Source organism: Scyliorhinus torazame, chromosome 2, assembly GCF_047496885.1.
Source record: "Scyliorhinus torazame isolate Kashiwa2021f chromosome 2, sScyTor2.1, whole genome shotgun sequence".
Lineage (NCBI taxonomy): Eukaryota > Metazoa > Chordata > Chondrichthyes > Carcharhiniformes > Scyliorhinidae > Scyliorhinus > Scyliorhinus torazame.
In genome coordinates, this window is record NC_092708.1 from 20,663,724 (window position 1) to 20,688,731 (window position 25,008).

Below are 25,008 nucleotides of genomic sequence, written 5' to 3' on the forward strand. Positions count from 1 at the left end.
GTTCAGTCAACAACAACCTACACTCGCATTGGACATAAACAGCCTATTCTTAATTCTTTCATGTGGTGCCCAGCCCCAATTATCCTTGAACTTGCCGGGCCATTTCAAGGGCAGTTCAGAGTCAACCACTTCACTGTGGATTTGGAGTCCCATTAAGACTAGACTGGGTAAGGATGGTGGATTCCCTTCCCGTAAAGGGATTAGTGAACTCTGTGGCTTTTTAAACTCTGATCAATGATCGTTGCCATGGTCACCATTACGGAGACTAGTTTCCAATTCCAGATTTTATGAATTGAATTTAAATTCCACCAGCTGCCGTGGTGAGATTTGAATCCCTGTTCCCAGAGCATTAGTCGGGGTCTCTGGATTACTAGTCCAGTGCCGGTAGCACTGCACCACTATTTGCCCCACATGAGTGTTCACATCCCACAGGAGCCTCCTCCCATTCCCTCCTCATTTCATCTAACCCTATCCAAATTCCTTTGTGTTTCTTTCTCCCTCATGTTTCACCTTGAGTGTATCTCTGCTATTTGCCTCATCACCACCTCAATGCAGCAGGTTCCATGTTCTAACAATTCACTGGGTAATGGAAGTTTCTCCTCAATCATTTATTGGAATTAATAATAATCTTTATTAGTGTCACAAGTAATAATAATAATAATCACTTATTGTTACAAGCAAGCTTCAATGGAGTTACTGGGGAAAGCCCCTAGTCGCCACATTCAGGCACCTGTCCGGGGAGGCCGGTATGGGAATTGAACCCACGCTGCTGGCATTATTCTGCATTACAGGCCAGCTGTTTAGCCCACTGTGCTAAACCAGCCCCTGTAATGTAACACTACAATGAGGTCACTGTGAAAATCCCGTAGTCGCCACATTCCGACGCCTGTTTGGGTACACGGAGGGAGGATTCAGAATGAATTAAGGGCTGGTTTAGCACAGTGGACTAAACAGCTGGCTTGTAATGCAGAACAAGGCCAGCAGTGCGGGTTCAATTCCCGTACCGGCCTCCCTGTACAGGCGGCGGAATGTGGCGACTAGGGGCTTTTCACAGTAACTTCATTGAAGCCTACTTGTGACAATAAGCGATTATTATTATTATGTCCAATTCACCTAACAAGCACATCTTTCGGGACCTGTGGGAGGAAACTGGAGCATCCGGAGGCAACCCAAGCAGACACGGGGAGAACGTGCAGACTCCGCACAGACAGTGACCCAAGCCAAGAATCGAACCCGGGTCCCTGGCGCTGTGAAGCCTCCGTGCTAACCACTGTGCTACCGTGCCACCAATAGCTTGGTGACCATCCTATACTTGTGGTCTCTCCCACAAGTGGAAGCATTTTCTCTATATCTACCCCGTAAAACCCCTTCATAAATTGAAAAACTTCCATCAGTTCAACCCTCAGCTTTCTCTTTTCTTGAGTAAAGAGCACCTGCCTTCAATAATTCCGGCGGCTCATGTAAAGCATATTCTCTTTGGTGAAATTCATCTAACCCCATTGACTTTTCCTTCCATTGCTTTCACCATTGTGTGTGTTCGACTAACTTCCACTTAAATGCACCTACGCTATTCATCTCAAGCAGTCCTTGTGGATGCAATCTCCAGAGTCTAACCACTCTGGATAAATAACCCTTTAATTTAGTGAAACGTAAGTAAACATTGCTGTTGTTTGCTCCAAGTAAATGGACAGCCTAAGACATTGTAACTGACAACCTTGAAACTGACATTAAGACAAATGGATATTGGTTATTACTTTTACTTGATTTGGATAACTCCTTTTTTTAATGTAGACTTTCAAGTGGCAGGGACTGTCCTTCATTTATGCATTGACGTGATGCAAAACCGGTGTCTTTCTCATGAACAAATTGCGCTCTAGCTGACCCATTGTTCAACACGTGGAAATGTCGGACGTTCTTCATGTCAAAGGCTAGAAACCAAAACCTTGCATGACCCAAGCTGGAGAGAGCAAGGCCCCATGTTCTAACCTTGTTCCAATGACACTTTTGTTAGATTTGGAAGCAGAAAGAGATCATGTAATCTGAAATGTGATGATGCACTCAGCAAGATGTTACAGCAAAATCAATTGGTTAATGGTGGGGCGGTTGATCTGACACATGTCAACAATTTCCTTGTTCATTGTGCATCGCAGTGTTTTCTGGCATGGGTCCTAAAATCCTCCATTAAAAAAAAAGACAGAGACAGTTGTTGCTGAATGGGCCTGAGAAGTTATATTTCAGCTGCTACAGCATATCACTTGGCCCAGTCGTCGTGTCTGGTGCTACAAATTTCTTTTGATCCCTGCGTTAGCGGGAGATGAAGTAAAAATTAGAAGGAGCTGAATGAAAGAGTTGGCAATGCAAGAGGCATACTCTGGAACAGGCTTGACAAATCAGCCAAATCCCTTTCACATTGCTGGCCCCTTTATATTGCGACGCTGTAGCTGACAGAAAGACAATTTTGGAGCCAGTAACACAATTTAACCTACAACTCTCCAGGGTCTCTGCACTCCACAGATTCTGGACTCTTGTGTGTTAATCCTATAGTAATCATGTTTAATTGCATGCAGTTGTTGGGCCTTAATGTGTGCCCCTATAAATAGTCACAGACTGAAGCTGTGCTTGTTGACTTAAGAGGTGCATGCCTGTGATGTGTAACTCTATGAATCAATGCTTACAAAAGTCTGCAAAGATTGGCTTTGGTTCTATCCTTCAGCAACTGTTATTTTGGAATATAAAAAGGTGACAAAAAATGATTGCCTAACTGTCAAGATGAGAAACCAAGAGAAAAACTACAATCCTATTAGCTGTTGTAGGAAATGAAATCGTCAGGGTATGATAATTCTCTGATGTTCCAGCAACGGAACCATATGATAGGGGGAGCCAGTTGCATAGTGGTATTGTCACTGTATAATGATAATCTTTATTGTCACAAGTAGACTTACATTAACACTGTAATGAGGTTACTGTGAAAATCCCCTAGTCGCCACACTCCGGCGCCTGTTCGGGTACACAGAGGGAGAATTCAGAATGTCCAAAATGACCTAACAGCACGTCTTTCGGGACTTGTGGGAGGAAACCGGAGCACCCGGAGCAAACCCATTCAGACACGGGGAGAAGGTGTAGACTCCACACAGTCAGTGACCCAAGCCAGGAATCGAACCTGGGACCCTGGAGCTGTGAAGCAACAGTGCTAACCACTGTGCTACATTCCAGAACCTGCGGGTAATGCTCTGGGGACCATGGTTCGATTTCCACCACATTAAACTATTGTCAATTGTCGTAAAAAAAACATTTGGTTCACTAATGTCCTTCAGGGAAGGAAATCTGGCATCCTCAATGCCCTCTGAAATGACCTAGCGAGACATTCAGTTCATATGGTGTGAAGGGATGGGCAATAATTGCCGGACCAGCCAGTGATGGCCACATCCCATGAATTCCATCAACTGAGCTGGTTTAGTTCAGTGGGCTAGATAGCTGGTTTGTGATGCAGGACCCGCCAGCAGCGCGGGTTCAATTCCCGTACCAGCTGAGAATTCTGAATTCTCTCTCTGTGTACCCGAACAGGCGCCAGAATGTGGCGACTAGGGGCTTTTCACCGTAACTTCATTGCAGTGTTAATGTAAGCCTACTTGTGACAATAAAGATTATTTACATTTTTTTACATTAATGTAGCTAGATAATGCTTGCTCTTCAACAGTACGTGGAACAGATTGGTTAAAATGTTATCTTGATTTACTAAGAAATGAGGATAAGCACAAGGTCAGGAAATATAAACACTCTCCTTGCGATGATTCCATTTTGAGGTGAGAGAAGACAATTGTAATTCCTTGTAAATAGCTGGAGTAAGTCATTTTATAAACACTGATGTGTTCTCTAGGAGGTCTTGTCACACAGTAGAAGCACCGCTACCTCTGGGTCAGAAGCCCCAGGTTCAAGTCCCAGTTCAGCTGTTGATGACCATGGAAGGTGCCTTCATAAGATGGGAAACCACGTTGATTGATTGATTGTCAGCCTGTAAATCCTTTCAATCCACCTATTCAAGAACAGGGGAGTTTCCGAGTCAGCCAGTGGACAAGGTAGTCAAGAAAGCATATGATTGCTTTCATTGGACGGGGCATCGAGTATAAAAACTGGCAAGTCATGCTACAGTTGTATAGAACCTTGGTAAGATCGCACTTGGAATATTACGCACAATTCTAGTCGCCACACTACCAGAAGGATGTGGAGGCTTTGGAGAGGGTGCAGAGGAGGTTTACCAGGATGTTGCCTGGTCTGGAGGCTGTTAGTTATGTGGAGAGGCTGAATAGACTCGGACTGTTTTCATTACAACGGCAGAGGTTGAGGGGCGACCTGATAGAGTTCTATAAGATTATGAGAGGCATGGATAGAGTGGATGGGTAGGCACTCTTTCCCAGGGCGGAGGGGTCAGACACTAGGGGGCATAGGTTTAAGGTCCGTGGGCAAAGTTTAGAGCAGATGTGCAAGCCAGGTTATTTATCCAGAGGGTGGTGAGTGCCTGGTGCTGCCAGGGGAGGTTGTGGAAGCAGATACATTAACGGCGTTCAAAAGGCATCTCGACAAATACATGGATAGGATGGGTATTGAGAGATATGTCTCTAGGAAGTGCTGAGGGTTTTGGCCAAAGTTACCACCATGACCGGTACAGGCTTAGAAGGCCAAAGGGCCTGTTCCCTTGCTGTACTGTTCTTTGTTCTTTGTTCAGACTGCAGAAGGCAATGGCCACCCATGGACATCATCATTGCCCAGTCCAATGAAAGTCCACATTAGCCAATGTCATCTTAGGGCATGGTACCTGAAGGAGGAAGCTGTGTTCTCTCATGAGACACCTATGCCATTGAGTAAACCTTCTCTGAAAAAGGCACACATGATATTTGGTGTAGAACATGAAAATGCAATTACTTTTGGAATATCAATGGAGCTGCATTTTATCCTGTCAGTTATTACCCTATTCTCTTACCATGTTTCCCGTACCAGCCTCCCTGAACAGGCGCCGGAATGTGGCAACTAAGGGCTTTTCACAGTAACTTCATTTGAAGCCTACTTGTGACAATAAGCGATTTTAATTTTCATGTTTCTCATATCTCACTCAGAGAGTTCAACAAGTATTAATGTCATGAAGTGATAAAAATCAGAAAGTTGAAAAGCAATTCTCATTGCATGGGCAGTCCATGCAAATAATTAATTTCAGATGGTAGGAGGACATCGTCCCCATAATTAGTCTAAGGCAAAATCTCAAATTGTTTTCTGTGTGGGGCAGCATGGTGGCTCAGTGGGTTAGCCCTGCAGTCTCACGGCGCCGAGGTCCCAGGTTCGATCCCGGCTCTGGGTTACTGTCCGTGTGGAGTTTGCACATTCCCCCCGTGTTTGCGTGGGTTTCGCCCCCACAACCCAAAGATGTGCAGGCTAGGCGGATTGGCCACGCTAAATTGCCCCTTAATTGGAAAAAATGAATTGAGTACACTAATTTTTTTTTAAAATTGTTTTCTGTGTGGTATCATAATAATCCTTCCACTCTTGAAGGTGCTACAAGTAGTTCCATTTTTTTCTGCACAATTCAAAGATTTGCATGTAGGTAGATGGGCTTTCATCAAGTCTGGGAGAAAGTTCAGACAGCACTGAGTCATCTACAAGATGACATGAGACAAAGTTTAACCAGGTGATCTTGTGTGTTGTAACAGAGAGGCATATAGGACATACCCTGGTATGGTAAGACAGTCCTTATCAAACAACGTTTAGATTCATTCCTCATGATTAATCACAATTAATTTTGTTTTTATAAATTTATTATTTTTTTCCAATTAAGGGGCAATTTAGCCTGGCCAATCTACCTAACCTGCACATCTTTGGGTTGGGGGGGGGGGGGGGGGGGGCGAAACCACGCAGACACGGAGAGAATGTGCAAACTCCACATGGACAGTGACCCAGAGCCGAGTCCTCAGCCCCGTGAGACAGCAGTGCTAACCACTGCTCCACTGTGCCGCCACTGATTAATCACAATTAATTACAAAAATTTGGACTCTAAGCAGTTGATCAAAGCAAACAAGACATGTTGTACCGCAAATGCTCATCTGATTTAGTTTGCAAAACCCCGACGAACAGAATACAGTAGGTGAGGGGCTGGATAGTGGCAATGAGTGACAGCAGCACACATAACTATCACATCCAAAGGACCATTGTCCAGAATGGGGCCGGTTTAATTCAATTGGCTGGACAGTTGTTTGTGATGCCTGCATTCCAACCAGCTGTCCAGCCAACTGAGCCACAAGGTGGGTCCAATTCCAGGACCGGCTGAGGTTACCCATGAAGGCCCCGCCTTCTCAACTTTGCCCCTTGCCTGATGTGTGGTGATCCTCAGGTTAAATCACCACCAGTCAGCTCTCCCCCTCAAAGGAGAAAGCAGCCCCTGGTCACCTGGGACTGTGGCGATTTTACTTACTTTATTCAGGTGACATCTATCCCAGGGCTCTAGTGACTGGAGGAATGCATCAATTGTGGGACAGACATACATAGAAAATAGAAACAGGAAGGGGCCTTTCAAACCTGCTCCACTATTCATTATGATCATGGCTAACCATCGAGTTCAATACCCTGATCTTGCCTTTCTACCCTATCCCTTTATTCCTTTAGCCCCAAGATCTAATTCCTGTTAAGCAGTTAAAGCTACTGGAAAATGTAAATATTAGTTGAATGTTCTGGATGACAGCAAGAAGCAAAATCTAAATCAGGCTACATTTCCTCCTCCAGCTCCTGGTTCTTATGCTCTAAGAAGGAACTATTCTGTCTAATTCCACCTTCCAGCTCTTGGTCTCTAGCCCTGTAGGTAACAGCACTGCATGGTGATCTTGATGAATCAGTAAGAAGTCTTACATACCAGGTTAAAGTCCAACAGGTTTGTTTCGAATCACTAGCTTTCGGAGTGCAGCTCCTTCATCCTTCATTCGCCTGAGGAAGGAGCTGCGCTCCGAAAGCTAGTGATTCGAAACAAACCTGTTGGGCTTTAACCTGGTGTTGTAAGACTTCCTACTGTGCTCACCCCAGTCCAACGCTGGCATCTCAACATCTTGATTAATCAGGGGATTTCTTGATTACTAAGGAGATCAGGGGTTATGGGGAGAAGGCAGGAGAAGGCCGAGGATTTTATCAACCATGATTGAATGGCGCAGCAGACACAAAGGGCCGAATGGCTTAATTCTGCTCCTATGTCCTAGGGTCTTATGGAAAGAGTGAAGAGTAAGAAATGCAGTGCACACACTGATAGTGGGTCAGGAAGTGACTCTTACTTTGCCTATTTAAACACTGGCCTGTGGAGGGACTCATTACTTGGCAGTACAGAGAATCTCTGAAAACAGAGACATGCTATCAAAGCTTTTCATCTTCCACTCATCAGGCAACAATAGCAAATCTCAAAGGGAACAGCAATTTATACTGCATGAGAAGAGGGTGCTGATTGGCTGGCAAGTGGACCCTGATTGGTAGATGTGCTGCCATAGAGAATGCACTAGGGTACAGTTAACTGTCAAGCTTTTGTTCAAATTCAAACCAGGGAAGTTGACTATGATTGGTTGAGGTATTACCATGGGGAATGAACCAGGGAATGGTTGTCCCAGGCTTTTGTTTAGTCAAAACAGGTGCAATGTGTGCACATATTCTTTTTTTTATGTTGCAAAAGACAGGGAGGGCTCTGTATGTGAATATATGTAGCTTCCAACATGTGTAAGTGAGCCAGGCTGCAAGCCCGACTGATAATCTTAAATTGGTTGTCAGTGTAATTCTTAGCACAACAGGTCTATTTAGTAATTTAAAAGCAGGATACTGTAGATGCTGTAGATCTGTAATAGAACCAGAAAGTGTTGGGAAAGCCCAGCAGATCTGGAAGCATCTGTGGAGAGAGAAACGGAGTTAACGTTTCAAGTCCAATAACACTCTTCTTCTGTTTTTTCTGTTTAGTAAGTATTGTCCAACAACGGAATAACATCTCATGTTGGACTCTGTGTTTTGAGTTTTGCAAGCACCAGCTAGTTGGGTACAGTCAGTAAGTACTTTCCCCATGGTGAACAGCCAAAGTGATGTGCTGTTTGCAGAGATCCATCGGTCACTGGGACGTAATGCCTACATATCTGGCATCACACCGGCACTGAAATTCATATACCACATTACTCATTTATGTGGTAGGCAGGATTCCCTTTTGGCTTCAGGATAGTGGAGAATGCTACTGCATAGAAACAGCTTCACCTGTTGCTCAAATGGTGAGACAAATTTTCAAGTCTGCCCTGATGAGTACAAGTTGAAAAGTTTTGACAGCATGTCTCTTTTTTCTGCAATACTTGAATATGAGATTCTATTTGTCAAAATACTAAGTGTGATTCTGTACAATGGGTGTACTGAAGCTTGTATACCCAATAAATATTATGTAGATAATCGTTCACTGTGGCTAATGCCCACTCTCGTAAACAGGTGGCTTGAAACAAATGCTACCAAGAAAGAAAACATTTAAACATTTAAAACTATAGGAGTGATTGCAGAACATCAACTGTCCAATTCTTTTACAAAAAGAAATGCAAGTACAATAAATTCTTAGGGGTCCTGAAGGAGGGGCATCTCACAATGTAATACTTTGTACAGAATAAGAGGTTTCTGATTTGGTTTTACGTTTTGGTTTCCATATAATATCCAACATTTGTTTTAAAAGAGAGAAGAGAATCTGCTAAATGTATATTCCTTGTATTTCTGTATGTGCCTGGTTCTATCCTTCACCAACTGACTTTCTCAAATTGAACATTGCACACCTCCAATTCCTATCTCTCTACTATTGACGACTATGTGTCAGAACCTTAAACTCTAAAATTCTCTCCTTAAACATTTCCATCTCTCTACCTCACTCTCCTCCCCCAAGACATTTCTTAAAATGCCCTCCTTTGACCAAGCTTATGTTACCTGTCCTAATAGCTCCTTATATGGTTTTGTGTCAAATTTATTTTGGCAATGCTCCTGTGAATCTCTTTGGGCTCTGTACTATGTTAAGGCTACAATGTACAGACAAGTCGGTGACGCAAGGCTTTGAGAGTGATCTCAGAAGATGATCTTTTGATGGTTCTTGAGAGACTATAATGCCATCATCCAGAAATTAAACATATTCCTTCAACGTTGTCGATATGTCTTGTATTGTTGTCGAATTGTGAAGCTGCCTCTACAGTCCCGTGGTGTGTGACATTGATCTTTACTTTATAAAATTTTTTACAGAACCCAATTCATTTTTTCCAATTAAGGGGCAATTTAGCATGTCCAATCCACCTATCCTGCACATCTTTGGGTTGTAAGGGCGAAACCCACACAAACACGGGGAGAATGTGCAAACTCCACACGGACAGTGACCCAGAGCCGGGATCGAACCTGGGACCTCGGTCATGTGAGGCAGCTGTGCTAACTACTGTGCCACCGTGCTGCCCTTTGATCTTTACTGAGTTAGCCAAGTATCAGCCTTGCCCTATTTAGGAGGTGTATGCTTGTAACTTGTAACCCTTAAAACCAATAGAAATGTGTATAAAGATTGGTTCCCATTCTATCCTTCACCAACTGGCTTTCTGGAATAGAACAGCAATATCTGAAGAGCAAGTCATGAGTAAATCTTCTGAGATAAAAAGTCCATGTAATAGAGACATTAACTGAGCAAAGGTCAGCGGGAGTGGGAAAATACTACGGTCATTATGAGGCAATGTCATGCTCTGAAGGAATTATAAATTTTGTACAAACTTTCATTAGCCAAATTGGTATGAATTTTCAAAAATGCCTTCCTTGTTCTGAAGTGCCCCGTGCCCTCCCCATATGTGACTTCCTCCAGCCCTACACCCTTCACTATCTTCCCCATCGCAGGGACCACGTACCATTACCGTTACAACCATGAAGTTTTCAATAGAGTAATTAAGAGAAAACTGTTTCCAGTGGAAAAAGGCTTGGCAACCAAAGGATTCAGATTGAAGGTAATTGGCAAACGAATGTGAACTGACATGAGGAAAACATTTTTTAATAAGGAAGTTTTTGTGATCTGGAATTCAGTGCCTGAAAACCTAATAGTTCCCTATTGCTTTCTCCATGCCAACGCTCGATCAATCACTGTCAACATGCCAACTAATCAACACAATTTTTCTCCTGTAGCGTAAATTGTGGTGATTGTTTGAAATTTGGCATTCTTGTATTTGTCCTGATCAGTGCAAGATAAAAAACTTCAGCACTAGGGCTCTCTCTTCAGCAACATTCAAGTTTGGTGCCACCAAGCAACTGTATGAATATAATTTTTTTTTTAGCATGGTTATGCTTTTAATCCTTTCCTCACAAACTGCGCAAGTTGTCTAATTTAATCTTAGTCTCTTTGGAGGTTCCAGTCAGTAACGCCTCTTCAAAGGCTGCAAATCAAATTGATTGATTTTGCAAAATGCCAGTTAATAGATATCTGTTAAAGTAATAACTGGAGTGAAGCGGTTATTAAAAAAAATTGTCTATTAAATTCAAACAGCTGCGAACTGGACATATATTGGAACAAATGACACAATGTCCTGTACATCCTCTACGCTCTTCACTTCACCATTGACAACCTATCTCTCAGAGCCTTGACTCCGTGCTCACTCTCTTCACATTCTCCTCCTTTTATCAATCTGACCTTTCCTCCCTTTCCACTGTCCTTATAGGAGGAGGTGGTCACTCCTTCCCTTGAGCCTGCTCTGCCGTGCAACTAGATCATGGCTGCTCCATGCAACTTTCCCACGCCACCCACACATCCCTTGATATCTTTAATAGAAACATAGAAAGTAGGAGCAGGAGCAGGCCATTCAGCCCTCCAAGCCTGCTCTGCCATTCAACATGATCATGGCTGATCTCCTATCTCAACACCTGTACTCCCTCCATACCCCTTGACAACTTTAGAGTCTAAAAATCTATCTATTTCCATCTTAAAAATATCCGGCAGCTTTGCCTTCTGTGGTAGAGAATTCCACCATCCTCTGAGTGAAGATATCTCTCCTCATCTCAGTCCTAAAAGGCCCACCCAATATCCTGAGACTGTGACCTCTTGTTCTCGACATTCCCAGCCAGTTGAAACAGCATCCCTGCATCCAGTCTGTCCGACCATGTCACAATTTTATACATTTCTATCTTTGAAGCGCTTTGGGATTTTAAAAGAGTTGTATAAATACACGCTGCTGTATTTGCTTTTTAAAAATAAATTTAGAGTACCCAATTCATTTTTCCTTCCAGTTAAGGAGCGATTTAGCGCGGCCAAACCACCTGCCCTGCACATCTTTGGGTTGTGGGGGTGAGACCCACGCAGACACGGGGAGAATGTGCACACTCCACACGGACTGTGACCAGGGGCCGCAATCGGACCCGGGCCCTCGGCGCCGTGAGGCAGCAGTGCTACCACTGAGCCACCGTGTCGCCCACTTGCTATTGTTATCGTTGATGTATTTATGTTTCAACTGAGTGACTCGGCCTCATCCACACGCAAACTGCTCAGTCACCTGTTTGAACGGTCTTTGGGAGACTTTATGCAGTGAAGCTGGAGCACCGCCTGTGGGTGAAGGTGCTGAAACAAAAATGAGATGAAGCATTGAGGCACAGTCTGTCCCTGTCTCGCGTTCAAGTCCCTCTCCAGGACCTGATGGCCAAGGTAGGTATGTTTGTGATGTGGCCAAACAGATTGAGTATCAACTTAAGACTGGGGGCTGGTTTAGCGCAGTGGGCTAAACAGCTGGCTTGCAATGCAGAACAATGCCACCAGCGCGGGTTCAATTCCCGTACCGGCCTCCCTGAACTGGCGCTGGAATGTGGCGATAACGGACTTTTCACAGTAACTTCATTGAAGCCTACATCTGACAATAAGTGATTATTATTAAGACATGAGGACATTGGAGCAGAATTAGGCAGAGGACTGAAGTAGAAATAATAATAATCTTAGTGTCACAAGTAGGCTTACATTAACACTGCAATGAAGTTACTGTGAAAAGCCCCTAGTTGCCACACTCCGGCGCCTGTTCGGGTACACTGAAGGAGAATTCAGAATGTCCAAATTACCTAACAGTGCATCTTTCGGGACTGTGGGAGGAAACGGGAGCACCCAGAGCAAACCCACGCAGGCACGGGGAGAACGTGCAGGCACTGCATAGACAGTGACCCAAGGCGGGAATCGAACCTGGGACTCTGGCGCTGTGAAGCAACAGTGCCAACCACTGTGCTACCGTGCCGCCCAAGTGGAACACTACATAAATGAGGGTGACAATACCAAGCTAAAACTCATATAAAGGAGTATGGAAGACTCAAACACCAGACATAGGCTGACAATCGAGTTCAGTATTGAGGAAATGCTACAGTGTTGGCGATGCTAGTTTTCTAGATGAGACATTAAACTGAGTTCCTGCCTCCATTCTCAGGTAGGCATGAAAGATCCCATGGCATTATTTCAATGTCCCCATCAATAATTAAGTTGTCTGAAAATTGTAAAAGTCCTAATTAATTCATGAATGGTCCTTCAGGGAAGGAAAACCAATGTCACAAAAACAGGTGATCTGGCCATAATCGTATTGCTGTTTGTGGGAGCTTGCTATGCATGCATTAGTCTTCACACTCCTACATTATAGTAGCCAACACTTCAAAAATAGATCATTGGCTGTTCAACACTTTGGGATGGCCTGAGGTCATCCTTCTAAATTCCAACGAGTACAGTAGACTGGGACTGTACTCGTTGGAATTTAGAAGGATGAGGGGGGATCTTATAGAAACATATAAGATTATGAAGGGAATAGATAGGATAGATGCGGGCAGGTTGTTTCCACTGGCGGGTGAAAGCAGAACTAGGGGGCATAGCCTCAAAATAAGGGGAAGTAGATTTAGGACTGAGTTTAGGAGGAACTTCTTCACCCAAAGGGTTGTGAATCTATGGAATTCCTTGCCCAATGAAGCAGTAGAGGCTCCTTCATTAAATGTTTTTAAGATAAAGATAGATAGTTTTTTGAAGAATAAAGGGATTAAGGGTCATGGTGTTCGGGCCGGAAAGTGGAGCTGAGTCCACAAAAGATCAGCCATGATCTCATTGAATGATGGAGCAGGCTCGAGGGGCCAGATGGCCTACTCCTGCTCCTAGTTCTTATGTAATATGGTCAAAGGATATGGGGGGAGAGTGGGAATAGGTTATTGAGATGGATGATCAGCCAGGATCATAATGAATTACAGAGCAGGCCCAAAGGGCCGAATGGCCTACTCTGCTCCTATTTTCTATGTTTCTGTTAAAGACACTGTATAAATCTTTTAAAACTCCCTGTGAGACAGTTTTGCGTCATTTATTCCTCTCCTCGTAATTGTAACAAACTCCAATACTTACCTGAAGCTTAAATGGAAGTTGCAGTTCAGGAATTACAGATCCTTTTGGGCCTCGGGACTTTGGCTTGGACATGGCCGCACATTTATTTTCACGCCATTAGTTCAGAAATGAGGAAGCGAAACGGTGTGAAAGAAACCAGGCCAGGTGACCTGAACCACAGCACCATTAGGAGGAAGGTGTCCCAGGGAATAGGGATGGGAGCGGGACAGGGAAAAGGTCCCAAACCAAAGAGTGGAAGAGAAAGAGATCCAAGAAGAAAGTCCCAAGCAGAGACAAAGCCAGGGATCAGAGATGGATCCTATTGGGTCAAGATAAATGACAGAGGCAGAGAAAAAGGTTAAAGTTAAAGAAAGAGCTGTGGGGAGCAGACTTAGAGAGTAGTGAGATTGAAAGATGCCCAGAAGATCTGAGCAGGTAGCCAAGGATCTGAAAGTGTGGAAGGTGAAGCTTGAGTGTACTTGGAGATTCAGGAGAAAGGGGTCTCAGAAGGCAAGGTTGAAACCCTGGAGGTGGATCCTTGTTGAAGCCGACTGAGTGAGACCAATGTTTGGAGAAAATTCTAGGACAAGTTCTACAAATGTGGAAACCCTTATGAGAAAGTCAGAGTTTCAGTTGGTCACGGTGTGACAAGTGTCTGGGTGGGTTGTGAGAAATCCATAGAATCTGCTTTGGTTGCATCTGTCATTTACTTTTGAGTGTGGCAAGTCTGTCCACAGTTCACCAGTTGGTTCACATGTACTGCATACTTATCCTGATATTAAAGTATAAGATATATAAGTTACATTGTTTTGTCTTTCGGAATTTATGTAAGTAAAGAGATAACTGGGGTGAAGGAATGGTGAATATTTTAACTACGTTCCAACCTTTTTGCCTGATGTAATATAGCTTATTTTTCTTGTTTTGATAAATACTTTATTTTTGTGTTATAAATCCATCAGCAGACTCTTGTGAATTTGTTCAGTGATTTTCCTCCACGGTTTCTCTCAAATAAAATAAAAGTTAGGATCTATCAGGCCAGGTTTCGCTCTGGGATCTGACTAGTCCACTACTGACAACAACTGGGGTCATAACACAATGTACATCATGATAATTCTTCTGAACTGACTACGTCCATTTCTAACCATAGATTGTAACTTTGTACTTGTAGGTCTGTTATTCACTGCCAGCAGATACCCATGAGATGGCTAGTTTGTGTTATTTTGTGGGGTTAGATAGAAATTATTGTGTTGTGTCTTCGTGCCCAGCAACATCTGATTTCATTTGGACCTTTACAGCCTGTGGGAAATATAAAGGAACCTCTCATTCATTCATACCTGCCTCAAGTATGTACTCACAGCACCACCTAGTGCTCAAATGATTAATATCTGTTTAACTTAGTGATAAGTGTAATCCATAAAATAGAATTCACAAAATCCCTATAGTGCAGCAGAAGGCGATTTGGCCCATCGACTCTGCACTGACCCTCTGAAAGAGCACCCTACCAAAACCCAACCCCCCGACCCATGGTATTGATAAACCAATACTTCCTTTAAAAAAATGCATCTCTTCCTGTCGCTCGTCTCCGCTGCTCTCCCACATGCTAGTCTTTACTGCCTCCACGTTCTCTTGGATCCATTTTCATCCTGGGCCTCATTGAAAATTGGCAGGCAAGCTGCAGGGAGGCAAACAGGCCTCCCCAGTGCCCATGATGTGGAGATGCCGATGCCGGACTGGGATGAGCACAGTAAGAAGTCTTACAACACCAGGTTTAAAGTCCAACAGGTTTGTTTCAAATCACTAGCTTTCGGAGCACTGCTCCTTCTTCAGGTGAATGAAGAGTTTCTGGAACCCAACTCTTCGTTCACCCGAGGAAGGAGCCGTGCTCCGAAAGCTAGTGATTCGAAACAAACCTGTTGGACTTTAACCTGGTGTTGTAAGACTTCTTACTGTGCTCACCCCAATACACCCCATTGCACCGAGGACTGGGCAACCCCAGCAAGGTGAATTGCAGGGTGAGGGCGTGGATTTGTGATCACAGAGAGCGGGGGTTGTGAAGGGGGTACGGGGAGGTCTGTGGGGGAAGGGTCCCAGAGTGGTAGCGGCAATGATTATATTTGTGGGGGCTACCCCCCCCCCCATCCCCTCTGGGTGTTCCCTCTCTTCCCTTTCCAGTGCGGACACCCCAGTGACAGATTGCTGCACTGCCAGTGGGTAATTAAGGGTCATCAACACCAGTGTGGGACTGGAGTCACCTACACGCACAGATCAGGCAAGAACAATACTTTTCCATCCCTAGAGGCACGTTAGGGAATCAGTTAGATTTTTACAACTTTTGGACACCTTCCTGGTCACTTGTGTTATCCTTTGTATGTTGAATTCTTATTCTCCAATTGGTCTGTTGGCATTATGAACCCAAAATTATTTTTTGAATTGGTGACCCAGTAACACTGCCATTGTTTTGCCATCACTAGTGTTGACAGGAGATTGTGCATAGTCCAATGGACATTGTACAGACCCAAACTAAGCTGTTATTGGTGTTGCTCTTTCTCGGTCCATTTCCTACATCAACAATGGATCCCAAACACTTTGGTTCAAATCCTTTTCCAGAGCCTTCAGCACAAGACTCAAGACTATGAAACACTGTGCTGTCTGTCTTCCATTGGAGAAGTTAAAACGAGACCCCTGCCTGCCCTTTTCAGGCTGATGTAAAAGACTCAATGGTGTTACACGAAGAGTAGAGAGAGTCATTGCAAATATCTTGGCCAACATTCATCGCACAATCAACATTGCTAAATGAAATGACCTGGTCGCTATCACCTGGCTGTTCACGGGAGTTTGCTGTGCTTACATTGGCTGTTGCATTTCCTGCATTACAACAGTGACTGCACTTCACTCCAAAGTGCTTTGGGATATCGTGAGTGGTGCTACCCAAACGCATGCCCTCTGAGATGGTCAATCATTTTGTTTGTCCCTCCCTGTTTTTCAGCTCAGCCCCAGTCAGGACTGATGGGGAAATGTCGTCGGCCTCGCACAGCGTTCACCAGTCAACAGCTCCTGGAACTGGAAAACCAGTTCAAGCTCAACAAATACCTGTCCAGGCCCAAACGCTTTGAGGTGGCCACATCCCTGATGCTGACAGAAACACAGGTAAGGAAGCACTCACTGGAACTCCGCACTGGCAGCCGCGTTTCCCACATTACACTTCCACAGAACTTTATTGGTTGTGAAAAGTTTTTGGAACGTCAGGAGATCACGGATCCGTCACCCTTTGCCACACGTAGCTCCCAAGTGAGCAACGACTCAATTTAAAAATCCTATCCTTTATGTCAGTGTTCTGCTCCAGCCCCACAATGCTGCAAGATATCTGGCCTCTTGAGCATCCCTAATTTTAATCGCGCCACTCAGCTGTTGGGACCAAGGGCTCTGTAATTCCCTTCCTAAACCAATCCGCCTTTCTCTCCCCCTTTTCATTGAATCTCTGCTGTGCAGAAGGAGCCCATTCCGCCCATCATGTGTGCACTGACCCTCCGAAAGATCACCCTACCCCATAACCCCACCTATCCTTTTTTTTAAAGTGCCCAATTCTTTATTTTTCCAATTAATCTCCCCGTGTCTGCGTGGGTTTCCTCCGGTTTCCTCCCACAGTCCAAAGATGTGCAGGTTAGGTGGATTGGCCGTGATCAATTGCCCCTCAGTGTCCAGGGATGTGAACGTTAGATGGGGTTACGGGGATAGGACGAGGGGGTTGGGCCTCGGTAGAGTGCTCTTTCAGAGGGTCAGTGGAGAATTGATGGGCTGAATGGCCACCTTCTGCACTGTAGGGATTCTAGGAACTGCCCAACTTTGTTCAAGTTCAAACTGGGCAGGTTGACTCGGAATGGTCAAGGCATTGAAACCAAATGAAGAAACACATAGAGGTTAGAACTGCATGAGTGTGACAGATGGACAAGAGAAAGAATTGTTATGTAACATGGAAATGCCCAGGACCCAGGGATAAAATGACAGTATTCTAAGGTGCAGATTCGATGGGCCGAATGTCCTCCTTCTGCCCTGTAAATTCTATGATTCTATGGATTTACAGTGGCCAATCCACCTAGCCTGCACAACATTGGGATGTGATGGGTGAGGCCCACGCAAACATGGGGAGAACGTTCAAACTCCACACGGACTGCGACCTGGGGCCAGGGTCGAACCCAGGTCCTCGACGCCGTGAGGCAGCAGTGCTAACCACTGTGCCATCGTGCTGCCCCAACCCCACCTAACCTGCACAACTTCGGACACCAAGGACAATTTGGCTTGGCCAATCCACCTAACCTGCATACCTTTGGACTGTGAGAGGAAACCGGAGCACCCGGAGGAAACCCACGCAGACACGGGGAGAACGTGCAGACTCCGCACAGTCACCCAAGATCAGAATTGAACACGGGTCCCTGGCATTGTGAGGCAGCAGTGCTAACCACTATGCCGTCCCCCCGTGCCACCTCTCAGAGCCTAACACTTTGACCGAGCTTTTTGTCACCTGCTCTAATATTTCCTTATGTGGCTCAGGGTCATAGTTTGTCTGATGATGTTCCTGGGGAAGTGTTGGAGGGTGGGCAGGCTGATTATCATTGAGCACAAACATGAACGTTCAATTTCCCTGTGACCGCAGCGACTGAGGCACAAGACTTTATCACAAGGGCAGGCATGGTAGCATAGTGGTTAGCACAGTTGCTTCACAGCACCAGGGTCCCAGGTTCGATTTGTGGCTTGGGCCACTGTCTGTGCGGAGTCTGCACGTTCTCCCGGTGTCGGCGTGAGTTTCCTCCGGGTGCTCCAGTTTCCTCCCACAAGTCTAAAGATAGTAAGAAGTCTTACAACAGCAGGTTAAAGTCCAACAGGTTTGTTTCAAACACTAGCTTTCGGAGCACTGCTCCTTCCTCAGGTGAATGAAGAGGTGACCTGAGGAAGGAGCAGCGCTCCGAAAGCTAGTGTTTGAAACAAACCTGTTGGACTTTAACCTGGTGTTGTAAGACTTCTTACTGTGCTCACCCCAGTCCAACGCCGGCATCTCCACATCAAGTCTAAAGATGTGCAGGTTTATGGATTGGCCATGCTAAATTGCCCCTTAGTGTCCGAAAAGGTTGGGTGGGGTTACTGGGATAGGGTGGAGGGATGGGCTTAAGTGGAATGCTATTTCCAAGGGCTGGTGCAGACTCGATGGGCCAAATGGCCTCTTTCTGCACTGTAAATTATGTAACTACAACATGAAAGATCCGGCAAAAATGTAACTTGTCCTCTAAATGCAGGTGAAATGAAAAATGAAATGAAAATTGCTTATTGTCACAAGTAGGCTTTAATGAAGTTACTGTGAAAAGCCCCTAGTCGCCACATTCCAGCGCCTGTTCGGGGAGGCTGATACGGGAATTGAACCGTGCTGCTGGCCTGGAGCGATTTAGCCCAGTGTGCTAAACCAGCCCCTATATTTGTTAGTGTCATAAGGAAAAGAAACTGGGAAGAGATTTCACTCTCTCTGTCTTTCTCTGTGTATAAATCAGGTGAAGATTTGGTTCCAGAACCGCAGGATGAAGTGGAAGCGGAGTCGGAAAGCCAAGGAGCAGGCAGCACAGGAGGCGGAGAAGCAGCGAGCCGGCAAATACTCGGACAAGACAGGAGGGGGCGAGAGCAGGTCCGAGTCAGAGAGTGGGGATTTCAGCAGCCACAACACAAGCTTCCTCCAGCGCAACACAGAACTGGGCTACACCTCCAACAGCTCCTGCTCGGAAGGCGAGGTCACTCGGAAGGAGGTGAAAACCGCGTCGGCTTTGTGAACGGACCTCCAATCCTTGGGCGCAAACTTCCGCCCAACTTTCCAAACAAAACTTTTCTTGGGTCCCGAGAAAGTGGCACTCCTCCGCGATACTGGGTCCTAGTGCCTGCCCAGTTCGTCCCTCACACAGCACCTCTCTCTCTCCTGCTACCAATCCAGCAAAAAGTACTGAGAGTCTTGTTTTTAATTTAGCAAGGAGAAGAGATAAAAGACTTACACCACTTCTTCAAACAAAAAAACCCTGAATAAACAAAAAAAGTAGGAAAGAGCCAGATTTGCTGGGCATTTAAAGATTATATTGTACCGAAGCAGTTAATTTAATTTATTTTTTATTTTTGTCATATTTAATGTGAATGATTCTTATATTATATTTTGGAAAGCACTCTCCGGGTCCACCAAAACTCGCTCTTTCGAAAACTTGACGGGACAGAAAGCAGGAGCGGAAACGAAGAACAAAATGAGACAGAAGTGGAGGAGGATTTTGAAATTGGGGGAAAAAGACAATTTCAAAGACATTGTGACATGTTTTTCTTAATTTATTCAAATACTGTGAACTTTAAATGTTATGTGGCCCTGTACATTTCTCTAACTTTGCTTTTTCATTGTTCTGCTACCAGGAAAATATTGCTGGCAGATGTTACAGAATTTAAAATGTATGTGTGTTCTTGCAAGTGTGGGTGTCTGCGGGGTGTGCACACGTGTACATCTGTGTGTGTGTGTGTGTCAGTGTGTACGAAGCTGTCTGTGTATTTTGAAAGCTGCACAACGTGTAAGTGAGGGTGCTCTCGGAGGTCGTAACAGTAGAACAATAGTCTGCTTTATTATTTGAACTGAATCTGCCACACTCCAGATGTGGAGTAGCAAATATGCAGTGTCTGACTGTTGGTCCGGGGCTTCTTGCCTTTGACGCCTGTCTCTGAATTCTTGTCTGTGATGTCCCAACTCTGTACAAAGCAAACGCTTGCCAACGCTTTAAATGTGAATATTAAACAGTTCTGTAAATGTTCAATGTTCTGTACAACGAGATAATGTGGTTTAAAAGGTAGCATCAATTCCCCACGTGTGTGGTCATTTCTGATACTTGTGCACATTCATAGAATTCACAGTGCAGAAGGAGGCCATTCGGCCCATCAAGTCTGCACCTTGGGCAGGACACCCTACATAAGCCCACACCTCCACCCTATTGCCGTAACCCAGTAACCCCACCTAACCATTTTGAACACTAGGGCAATTTAAAATGGCCAATTCACCTAACCTGCACATCTTTGGACTGCGGCAGGAAACCGGAGCGCCCGGAGGAAACCTGCATAGGCATGGGGCGAACGTGCAGACTCCGCACAGACAGTGACCCAAGCCGGGAATCGAACCTGGGACCCTGGCACTGTGAAGCGACCGTGCTAACCACTGTGCTACCCCCACGGGCACATGGTCCACGTGAGTAGACTATTCTGCTCCTTGAGCCTGTCCTGTCTTTCTTATTGGTCACATATCCCAATTCCATTCACTCTCCTTAGCTGCACATCCCTTCATATCCCGACTCAGCAAAAATCTAGCAAATTCAACCTCAGTATCCACAGCCTTTGGGAGGGAGAATTCCATATTTCCATAGTCCCGTGGGTGTTTGTGTTTTTTGTTTGAAAGCTGCATTTCTGAACAAACTAGCTCTTGTTTTAAGATAGTGCCACCTCGATGTCGATTTCCCCCACCAGAAAATCATTTCTCTGTGCCCATGGAGGGAGTGAAGCCAGTCCTTTAGTTCAACTATGGGAGAACATAACAGACAGCCAATTGTCATAGTCAGAGAGGTTTACAGCATGAAAACAGGCCCTTCAGCCCAACTTGTCCATGCCGTCCAGCTTTTACCACTAAGCTAGTCCCAATTGCCCGCATTTGGCCCATATCCCTCAATAGCCAGCTTTACCATATAACTATCGAAATGTTTAAAAGACAAAATTGTACCCGCCTCTACTACTGCCTCTGGCAGCTTGTTCCAGACACTCACCACCCTCTGTGAAAGAATTGCCCCTCTGGATGCTTTTGTATCTCTCCCCTCTCACCTTGTGATCTTATTCAATGGTCAGGCTAAACGGGCAGAATGGATCTTATTTCTTATGATCTAACGAGAGGTCATTTGGTGCAACAAAGCACATGCTACTGGTATGTACCTAGCACAGTCTGGCGTCTAACTGCGATATGACCCCCTCTACTGCTTTTGACTCCACGGACAGGATTCTCCGGTTCTCCAGACGCGCGTTTCTCGGCGGTGTGCCATTCGCTGGCAACGGGATTCGCTCTTCCCGCAACTTGTCGATTGGATTCCCCATTGAAGCCCCCCCACCCCCCGGAAACCCTCGGGAAAAGAGAATCGCAATGGCCTGAGAATTCCAGCCCACTGGGTTATCACAATTATTGTCCCTTGACAGAAGATCTAAGATCCATCATTAATGTGCTTTCACTAATTAAACCTCTTAACAAACTCCCTCACTAACGGCACTGTTGGTTTTGCGACACCACATGGATGTAGTGATGCAAGGAAGTGGCTTACCATCACTTATTCAAGGAAGGGGTGCCAAATGCTGGCCTTGTGAGCGATGCCCACATCCCATCAATGACCAGGAAAACAAAAGTTCAGAATGTACGCTGACAACGCAGTGTCTGCCAGTGGGCTGGAACCAGAGCAGGATTAAGAGACTCTGGTCGTCCGGCCGAAACTACAGCAAGCAGTGTCTCCCGAGTTTTTATTCAATTCATTCATGGGCAGAATGGCTTTTGTTCCTTTTTTATTCATTCATGGGACATGGGAGTCGCAGGCTGTGCCAGCATTTATTGCCCATCCCTAATTGCCCTTGAGGGGCAGTGAAGAGTCAACCACATTGCTGTGGGGTCACATATAGGCCAGACCAGGTAAGGATGACACATTCCCTTCCCTAAACGACATGGGTTTTTAAATCATAGAATTAACAGTGCAGAAGGAGGCCATTCGGCCCATCGAGTCTGCACCGGCTCTTGGAAAGAGCACCCTACCCAAGGTCAACACCTCCACCCTATCCCCATAACCCAGTAACCCCACCCGACACTAAGGGCAATTTTGGACACTAAGGGCAATTTATCATGGCCAATCCACCTAACCTGCACATCTTTGGACTGTGGGAGGAAACCGGAGCACCCGGAGGAAACCCACGCACACACGGGGAGGATGTGCAGACTCCGCACAGACAGTGACCCAAGCCGGAATCGAACCTGGGACCCTGGAGCTGTGAAGCAATTGTGCTATCCACCATGCTACCGTGCTGCCACGACAATCGACAATGGTTTCATGGCTGGCGTTAGACTTTTAATTGTAGATTTTTAAAAATTGAATTCTAATGTCACCATCTGCAGTGGCAGGATTTGAACCTGGGACCCCAGAGCAGTACTCTGGGTCGCTGGATTACTAGTCCAGTGACAATGCCACGACGCCACTGAAAATGAAATGAAATGAAAATCGCTTGTCATGAGTAGGCGAAAATAAAGTTACTGTGAAAAGCCCCTAGTTGCCACATTTCAGCACCTGTTCAGGGAGGCTGGTACGGGGATTGAACCGTGTTGTTGGCCTGCCTTGGTCTGCTTTAAAAGCCAGCGACTTAGCCCAGTGAGCTAAACGAACCCCTGACTGCCTGATGTACAGCAGGATTATTTCCACCATGAAATGTAGTGAGTGGAGGTCAGTAACATAACACAAATCAAATACATAAAATCTAACCCAGACACTTACAGCGGTGATTGACAGGGAATTACTTAATTGTCGCCCCCTAGTCTGGTTTTATGGTGTCACTATGTGCTACCTTTAAAACCAAAGCTCTCTTCCCCTGAGGATCAGAGCCCTCAGCCTGCACTTGAATGGGGATTAATTCTAAATTAATCTGCAGAAATGAACAAGCCATCAATGGTACAGCCTTCCAAGGGAGACAACGGATGCAGTTAGTATCGATTTATAACATTTTGGGATCCCGTATATGAATAATTTGGGACATGGAGCTGGATTCTCCGATCTGCTGACTAAGCGCTGACACCGGCATGGGAACAGTGGCGTTTTACCCCCGGAGAAACGGCGCAAAGGCTGCAGGCAAGGGGCTAGCAGGCACGGAGCGTAAAACCCCCGGTTTTAGCTGTGGATACGGCCGGGGAATTGCCGGGTCCGTGGCCGTACATGAACACGGCGGCAGCCACACCGTGCAACATGGGGCCGGCTGGGCTCGCACCAGGCCTGCCCAAAACTGCCCCCCCTTTGACCAGGCTCGCCACCCCAGGACGACCCCTCACCAGTACCCCCAGTCCCTGCCAAAGCACTTCCTGCCCGCGATTGGCTCCCCCCCCCTGCCCCCTCCCCCGCCGCCCCCCGACTGTGGCGATGCTGAACTCAGTCCTCAGCCGTAACGCCGGGTTCCTGATCAAAAATAGCACACGTGCCCCACGCCGTCGGGAACTCGGCCCATCGGGGGAGGTGCATCGGGGACGGTGCATCGGGGGCGGAGCATCGGGGGAGGGCCTCAGGTGACACTGTTTTTTGAGGGGGCGGAGCATCGCAAAAGCGGCACCACCCCCCCTGATTAAGGCGCCAACGGGAATTCTCCGGCCGATCGCCCAACGCGATTTCGCCCTCGGTGAGCGGAGAATCCCGCCCATGGCGTTTGGTAAGAGTGGCCTGTTTGGAAGGAACAGATTTATCTTTGTGAGTGTCGCTGGCAAGGCCAACATGCATTGTTCATCACTATTTGCCCTTGAAAAGGGTGATGAGTTGCCTACTTGAGCCTCTGCAGTTCATGTGAGATCAGCACATCCACAGTGAGAGAGCTCCAGGATTTCTATCCTGCGATGGTGAAGAAATAGCAATACATTCCCAACCCAGGTTTCTTTGTGACTTGGAGGGATTCTTGCCCTTGTTTTCCTCGAAAATTGAAGTTTCAGACTTGGAAGGTGCTGTCGAAGGAGCCTTGGTGAGTTGCTGCAGTGCATCTTGTAGGTGGCGTGCGTTGTTGCCAAGCTATTCCAGTGGAGCTAGTGAAGGTTTAATGTGACAGATGCATTGCCAATCAAGCAGGCTGCTTTGTCCTGGATGGTGTCGAGCTTCTTGTGTGTTGTTGGAGCTGCGCTCATCCAGGTAAGTGATGAGTATTCCATCACACAACTGACTTGCACCTTGTAGACAGGCTTTGGGAAGTCAGGTGTGTTTAGATTTATAGGGTGGAATTTTACCATATATTTTCAGTATCAGAGCATGCAGCTCTCGAGTTGCACAGATCAGTTTCACTCCAGGTCATGAACCCCCACCCGCCTTATTTCATCTAACCCTATCTACATTCCCTTCTATTTCTTTCTCCCTCACGTTTCACCTTGAGTGTATCTCTGCTATTTGCCTCATCACCACCTCAATGCAGCAGATTCCATGTTCTAACAATTCACTGGGTCACGGAGGTTTCTCCTCCATCCCTTATTGGAGTTAATAATAATCTTTATTATTGACACAAGGAGGCTTACGTTAACACTGCAGTGAAGTTACTGTGCAAATCCCCTCGTCGCCACATTCCGGCGCCTGTTCGGGTACACAGAGGGAGAATTCAGAATATCCAATTCACCTAACAGCACGTCTTTCGGGACTTGTGGGAGGAAACCGGAGCACCCGGAGGAAACCCACGCAGACACGGGGATAATGTGCAGACTCCACACAGGCAGTGACCTAAGCCAGGAATTGAACCTGGGACCCTGGCAATGTGAAGCAGTAGTGCTAACCACTGTGCTACCATGCTGCCCAGCCCTCCTTTAAAACTGGCTGAGGTTATCCAGGAAGGTCCCG

At 45.9% G+C, this 25,008-nt stretch overlaps 1 protein-coding gene across 1 annotated transcript in view; it reads left to right on the top strand.

Moving 5' to 3' along the window:
• mnx2b (motor neuron and pancreas homeobox 2b) overlaps positions 1-20,228 on the top strand; it is an 81,945-nt gene extending 61,717 nt beyond the window's left edge. The window contains 2 exon segments of the mRNA XM_072469296.1: positions 16,353-16,513; positions 18,904-20,228. Of these exon segments, the coding sequence (XP_072325397.1) occupies positions 16,353-16,513; positions 18,904-19,176 (434 nt within the window). The 3' untranslated portion in view covers positions 19,177-20,228.
• Positions 20,229-25,008: the final 4,780 nt, after the last annotated feature.